The 7,231-nt window shown below is 41.2% G+C and overlaps 1 protein-coding gene across 4 annotated transcripts in view; it reads left to right on the forward strand.

The window, feature by feature from the left end:
- The window catches only part of LOC108229599 (tensin-4), a 25,671-nt gene that overhangs the window by 1,816 nt on the left and 16,624 nt on the right, over nucleotides 1–7,231 (forward strand). For 3 of the 4 annotated variants that reach the window (XR_005232979.1, XR_005232980.1, XM_037974834.1), the window contains exons 3-6: nucleotides 2,592–2,790; nucleotides 3,733–3,986; nucleotides 5,928–6,210; nucleotides 6,844–7,226. Coding sequence is in view for 2 of the 4 variants with exons in the window: in XM_037974834.1 (XP_037830762.1) it covers nucleotides 3,749–3,986; nucleotides 5,928–6,210; nucleotides 6,844–7,226 (904 nt within the window). In the remaining 2 variants the exon portion in view is untranslated. Of the gene's footprint in view, nucleotides 1–1,229; nucleotides 1,335–2,591; nucleotides 2,791–3,732; nucleotides 3,987–5,927; nucleotides 6,211–6,843; nucleotides 7,227–7,231 lie in introns of those variants that run through there. The other variant, XM_037974835.1, reaches the window with a different exon arrangement.

The following is a 7,231-nucleotide window of genomic DNA, read 5'->3' on the forward strand; positions in this document are numbered from 1 at the left end:
GTGTTTTTCTTCCCATAGGAACCACACCTGGACCATAGAAACCAATCCTTCTGCTTTGTCTGCGTCTCTTTCCTGTCCTCTCAAACTCCAGCCTGCCGAGGCAGATGGCCCGGTTCTGGTTCTGGTTCTGGTTCCTGTTAAAAGGGAGTCTTTCCTTCTGGTTTCCTTAGATCGATACCTTTTACTAATAGTCGTTTCCAGTTCCAGTGGTTGTTTTGTTTTATAATAGGAACTGGATTCACTGGAACTGGATCTGAACTGAATTTATAATTTGGACTCGTCTGTTTTTGTAGATATTACCTAAAATGACTTTTCTTGTGATTTGGCTCTAATATAAACAAACTGACGGACACAGGAAGTTACTCCATCGCTTTTTATGGCGGCGAAGGATAATCTGGCTGAACACCTGAGTCACCTCAGCTGCTCTCAGGTGTGTCAGAGTCTCCGCCCCCTTTTATAGACACTTAGATGTCATCACCGTTTGAACTCAGACACATCAGAACATTTTATAAACATCCAGACAAACATTTACCTGGTGACGTTCGGGCAAGGTGATGAAATCTGAGGTGTTAAATTTTAGTTTCACAGACTGAAAGGAGCAGATTTCACAGCGAAGAGAATCAACTCAAAGTTTTTACAGACACTGGAAATATTAGTTATTTAAATATAAGGGTTCATGAGGCTTTTTTAGCTGTTTGCTTTGTTTTTGGCAACTAAAACAAACCCAGAATTTAAAGATTAACTGTCGATGTTTGAGATCAACTCAATGTTTTCCTGAATAAATCTACAAATGTCAAACTTCAACAAAACAAAGAAAAAGCTGCATTTCTTAAGGAAATTAGATTAAAGAATAAGATTATCTAAATATGTTGTATGTAACAATGAAGTGGTCTTGGTTTGAGCAAACATGGTGACAAGAATGATCAGATAAACAAGAGCAAACTAGATTATTTTTTATTAATCTAAAACTAAAATATAGTAAAAATATGTAATAAAAATGAATATAAGGTACAAATGAAGATTCACATTGATTACATACAGGGACATACAAGTAGAAATCAGGAAGTTACTGCTAATGCTAATAACGGCTAATGCTAACAACAGCTAGTGCTAATGATGGTTAATTCTAATAACTGCTAATACTAATAAAAGCTAGTGCTAATGACAACTAATGGTAATAACAGCTAATGCTAATGATGGTTAATGACGAATTATGCTAATGAGGGCTAATGCTAATGAAGGCTAATGCTAATGAGGGCTAATGCTAGCACTTGTTAGCAGTTTGTGCTAACGTTGGACTGGGTGACTAATGGAGACGGCAGACGGTCTGTTGTGTGAGTTAAAACAGTTTTTCTGTGTATTTCAGATGTTTTTCTTTCATTTTTTCTGTGAACGTTGAGGCAACATTTACTCTGTTCCGTAATTTATTTCCTTTTTGTGCTTTTTTTCGTACAATCTAACTCCTTGTGCAGCGTTTGTTCCGTTTTAGCCGTTCATATCTCAGAACGGTCGGCTCATCCAGCGGACGGCTGCTGGGGGTTTGGGTTTATACTTCAAAATATTTACCTTTATTTACAAACATTTTCCCCATAGAAATACATCGAGATCTGTTTAGTTCCTTCAAAGAGATGGTTCTCTATGAAACCTGACTGCAAACGTTCCTTCATTTTGTTCTACTGTTAGCTTTTATCCACCGTTCTGCTTTCAGTTAGCTGTTCTTCAAAACCTTCAGCTCGACCTTTGGTGATTTTAGCAAACGTTTTACTACGTTTAGCTTTTAGCTAGCCTATTGATAGTTTTAGCTACGTTTTTTATTCTTTTATCTAGCATGTTGGTAGTTTTAGCTAGGTTTTTGCTGCTTTTAGCAAGCCTTTGATACTTTTAGCTTTCAGTTAGCTTTTTTTACTTTTAAACTATAGCTAGCCTTTTAATACTGTGAGCTAGGTTTTTGCTTCTTTTAGCTTTTAGTTAGCCTTTTTAATTTTGAACTTTTAGCTAGCATGTTGGTAGTTTTAGCTAGGTTTTTGCTGCTTTTAGCAAGCCTTTAATACTTTTAGCTTATAGTTAGCTTCTTTTACTTTTAACCTATAGTTAGCTTTTGATACTTTCAGATATAATTTTGCTAATTTTTATTTTAAAGCTAGCATTTCAATGCTTTTAGTTAGGTTTTGTCTTCTTCAAACTTTTAGTTAGCCTTTTTTATTTTGAACTTTTAGCTTGTGTTTGTCTTCTTTTAGCTTCTAGCCAACATTTGATACTTTCAGCTTAGCTAGTCTTGATATTATTAGCTATTATTAGCTTGATATTATTAACTGTTTGCTACTTTTAGCGAATGTTCAGCCTCTTCGGCTGTCATTCGGCTCTCAGCTCTGACTCTGTAGTTTAGTTGTATTAGTTTTGTTTAAAGGAATTTATTCATTTTTCTCCAAATGTTGAAACTTTTGTCTCTGAGGTTAAACCGCTGTGTTTGCTTCCATCTTAAAACAAACATTTAAATGTTTATTTTTCTCAGCTGCTCAGAAACAAGTTAAAGCTTTGTTTTTGGTCGACTCGTTAGTTTTACAGAAACTCCTGGTTTTATTGTTCTGCAGGTAAATGTCGCCTCCAGCCACACATTAAAGGCCGTTAATGGGAAATAATTATAATCATCAGGGGAGGCAGGGTTTGGATCCTGGCTGCTGATTGGCTGACAGGAAGCTGGGCTGGGATCAGATTAATAAAAGCTGCAACAGGAGAGGAGACACCTGAAGAAGAGGAGGAAGAAGACAAACCTGAGCTCAGGAATCTAAGGTGAGTCGACTTTTTATTCTAGTTTCTTCGTGTTCGGTGAAACTGAAGCTGTGGGTGAAAGTTTGGACCGGTCTGAAAAACGAGACGATAAAAAACTGAAACGTCAGAAACTTTTAAACAACGAATTCCTGTGAAGTTTAACATTAGAGGACGAGAAGGAGCTCCTCCGCAGCCGGAACCACACAATTCAGCTGTAAATATTTAGTTATTTTATATTTATACTTCATGTGTGCAGCTGTGGCGCTCGGATCAGATTTGTAAAGAGTTTCACGCCCTGTGAAGTTTGTGCTGCTGCAGGGGAAACACGGCTGTAACCATGGCAACAGGCGTGACTTAGAGGCGCCCCTCCCTGTGTGACGTGACGCCCGCCGACCCTCCCTGGTGTTGCTCAGCCTCTGGACCTGCTGATATCAGGCAGCTGTAAGAAAACTGACCTGACTGAAGGTTCAGAGCCACAAAATGTTTCCATTTCTGGAAACACGGCGGAAAACTTGATTCTCGCTGCAGTTTGTTGGGTTTTATTTTCAGGTGTTTGCTTCACATTTAGGACAGAAAAGCACACAAGCCTGGAAAAAATAAAAGTAACTTTTAAAGGAAAGCTGGTGTTGGGTCAGTGACACATTTCATCATTTCTCCAGAAAGGCTTCAGTTAAAGAGAAGCGTTTTAAAAACCGTCAGAACCAGATAAAAACACAAAGACTTCTTTAAATAAGACACTCAGGTGACGTTTGTTTTTGTTGTTCCTCTCAGTCGACAGAAGCAGCTTCTGGTTTCTTTACCGACATTAGATCTAAATTTAAACTCAGATCAGGGTCTGGGACGAAGGACAACCGTCTGCTCTGTCTTTTATCCACCATGTCACTAACTTTCCACCAATCAAAGCTCAGGAGGAGAACGGGACAAAGAGCGGCGGATCTGATCTCTGTTCTTTGTTTTCTGAAGAGTCCACCTCCCTAACATGATGCCTACAGCCGGAGGCATGTCCCACGTGATCTCCAGCCACGTCCTGAGAGTGGGCCAGACCGTCTGCCTGGACTCGGTCCAGGACTCGGTCCCCCCGCAGCCCAGCTGTCACCTCGAGGACCCCGATCTGGACATGACCCTGGAAAACCTGAACCAGCTGATGATAGAACTGGATCCCACGTTTGAGCCGGTCCCGGTCACCAAGAGCCCGACCTGCAGAAGCCCCCCGGCAGGTAAAGAGTTAATTTAAAACAGACAGAATGACTCGTTGGACCCTTTCTGAACTGTTGAACTGAAAATAAAAATGTTATATGTTGTTAGGTTAATAAAAGGAATAAATCACTGAGGAGATCACAAACAGGAAGGATCGAGTTGTCATGGTTACAGAATAAATGTTTAAATATATAACACAGGCTGAGCTCGGCCCACTAAAGTTTATATTTAACATTTTGGTCAGTGATAGAAAACTATTTAAACTAAATAACAGAGAATAAATTCAGAAAGATGGTTTATTTCTAATAAATTAAATTTAAACTTGTAATTTATTCTTAGAAAACCATTTTTCTTTCAGAGCAATCACAGATTAAACCACATTTACCTCAAGTTAAGTTAAATATGTTTTAAATCAGCCTTTTTTTATACCACATATAAAACTTATTGTTTGGAACTGTGAGTAAATATAAATAAAACAATTAAATGTAGTTTATAAACAAACAAACAGCCTAAAAGGAAGCCACTTTCAGAAAAGCCAAAGTTTTAAACTTTAAACTTCAAGTTAACTAAATGTTTTTAAAGTCGCAGCTGTTATGATTTAAGAAGAAAAATGTTTGAGGACAAATGTAAGGAAGAAAGTTTCCGTGAGGAAATAAAAAAGGTTTAAAGCTACTCAAAAATAAAAAGAATTTCTCTTTATATTGATGATTAATGTTTCTAAATAATTGTTCCTCGTGGGATTAGCTGTAGATTCAGTTTTTATTGGTTCTTTTTGGTTTTAATGTTCAAAGTAAAAATGCAGCAGAACAAAGTGAACCCACAGCCGAAAAGCCTGCAGCTTTTTATAAAAGCCCACACCCTTTGTGATGGAGTGAATATTTTTAATCGTGCAGTTGTTGCACCACTTCTGCCCGACTGAAACCGCACCCTGTCGGCCCGAAGCCGCGTACTGAGACAGAACGGCAGAACCGCCGGCACCAGTCTGTACAGAAGGCAAGGAAGCACCGAGCATCAGAACATCACTTCCTGCCTTCAGGTGAAAAGATGTTTGTTCGCCTCTCTGTGAAACCGGTGAAGCTGAGTCGACAGGAAATCCAAGAGTATTTATGAGAATTGGAACCATTTAAAAGTTAGTTTCTTTTGTGGCGAAAACAAGAGAATCTCAGGTTCTGATGAAGACCCGTTTCCTGTTTCTAAATGTTTGATGTTGAAGAAAGTTACTCATTCTTCCTGAAATCCTCCCGTCTGACTCAAACGCCGAGCCTCCGGCTGCGTTTTCTCACAAAGCCCCGAGTTTGTTCAGGAACAAGCTGAGACTTCTGTCCTTGCAACAGAAGGAAAACGCCTCGGAAAGCAATTAGTTTGGAAAAGGTGATCTGCGCTGCGTGTTCCTGCAGGAGAAATATGAACTTCTCTGTTTTCAGGGGAACTCGGGTTGCATAAGGAGGAGAAACAGAAACGGTTTTTAACTCCATCCCATCGGCTGCAGGTCCGAAAGAAAAACACTCTTTATTAAAGAGAAAGGCACGTCTGTCTGTTAGTAAAATATTTCTGTTACTAATCATCTGGAGTCAATCAGATCCAAGATGGCTGCTGCAGCTAATCAACCTTCTGCACAGCTCAGGAAGTTTTGGTGTGGTAGTAGCTGAGAGTCGTTCAAAACAAGAACTTTATTTTCAGGATTTCACTAAAATAAAATGTTTTAATCTAAACTCTGAAACGGTTTTATAAACTATAAATAAAAACAGAATGCAACGATTTACTGATCTCCTTTTATTCTCAGTGGAACAAAGTAAATAAATCAAGGGTTGAAAGTAGGAGATTTAAAATAAAATGTAGTTTTAAACTTTAAGGGAATGTTTTGAAGGTCAGTGTTGTGATAAGAAACACGGGTCGGTCAGAGGTTCTCTTCAGATTAACGTTCCTCAACAGAACAGATCCTGTTCCCCTTTCTGCCGCAGGTTCTTTGTTCCATGACGCCTCAGATGACGTTCCTCGCTGCGTCCTGGTTCCCAAAGGATGTCCGTCCAGCTCGTCGCCCAGCAGACCCATCCCGGTCCTGAGCTGCAGCCCCCGAGGCGGGGTGGTGTTCTCCGGCCCGTCCTCGCTGCCCCTGCTGCCGGGCGGCAGCGCCCCCAGGAGGAGTCCCACGCTCAAACTGGACTTTTACAGCTCCAACAGGAACAGCGCCGCCTCGCTGCTGTCCACGTCCACGTGCTCGGACACCAGCTACATCCTGGGCAGGTACAACACCGTCTCAGTCAGGAAGTCTGGGGTGACGCTGCGTCGCAGAACGTTAACAAAACTCAGAAAAACTGAGACCAAGCAGCTAAGAAAATCCAGCCTAGTTTGAGGCTCCGCATCCAGAGAGCTGGACTTCTTCTTCTGGCTGGTCCCTCACAGCGAGTCCTCCTCCAGCTCCCTCCATGTCCTCTCTGATGTTTTAGCTCAAAATGTCTTGGAAACAGGAAGTGCCCGGTGTTTCCTTGTCAAATCTCCTACATGAAACCCTAGAAATATTAAAATGTGGCTCCATCAGTCTTCTGCTGCTCACAGTCCAAACATCTTGAGGATCTGACTCATAGTTTTTGAACAGTGACAGTTTGAGGCTTACTTTTCAGTCCGTCTGTCCTAAATGTTGCCGTCACAGAGGTCTGTGGTTACTGTGGTGACCATAACGAGCTAATTACTGTTTCTTCTGGTTCCATCTCTAACAGTTCGTAGATCAAAATGTCAGCGTTTTGTAGATGATTACAAAGGTCACGTTGGCTGTTCTTCAGAAATCGCTCTAAAAGAAACCAAAAATAAAAAAGATCTGGTGACTAACGGCGAGTCCAGCTCTGAACTGACAGGATTTATCTGTTTATCTCTGAGCAGCAACCTGTCCCTGACCGGAGAAGATCCAGACTCTTCAGAGTCCACGTCTCCGCCCACGCCCGGTTCCGTCTCTGATGGATCCAGAACCCGGCCGTCCCTGACCAAACACGGACATCTTCATGAACTCCACAGCAAAGGAACATGGAGCAGTCCTGCTTCTCTCTCCTGCTCTCAAACAGATATTCCTCTACTGCTCATCAACGGAGAGCCGGAGTTGGACCTGCACGGTCCGGAACCAGACCCGATCCTGAACATCCCTCTGTCCCCTTCAAAACCAAGATCTCCAGGTTTCCAGGCCAGCTTCAGTGGCAGCATGCCTTCAATGAAGTTTGTCATGGACATGTCAAAGTTCTGGTTCCGTCCACACATCAACAGAGCCGAAGGTCAG

Source organism: Kryptolebias marmoratus, linkage group LG3 (assembly GCF_001649575.2).
Source record: "Kryptolebias marmoratus isolate JLee-2015 linkage group LG3, ASM164957v2, whole genome shotgun sequence".
Classification (NCBI taxonomy): domain Eukaryota; kingdom Metazoa; phylum Chordata; class Actinopteri; order Cyprinodontiformes; family Rivulidae; genus Kryptolebias; species Kryptolebias marmoratus.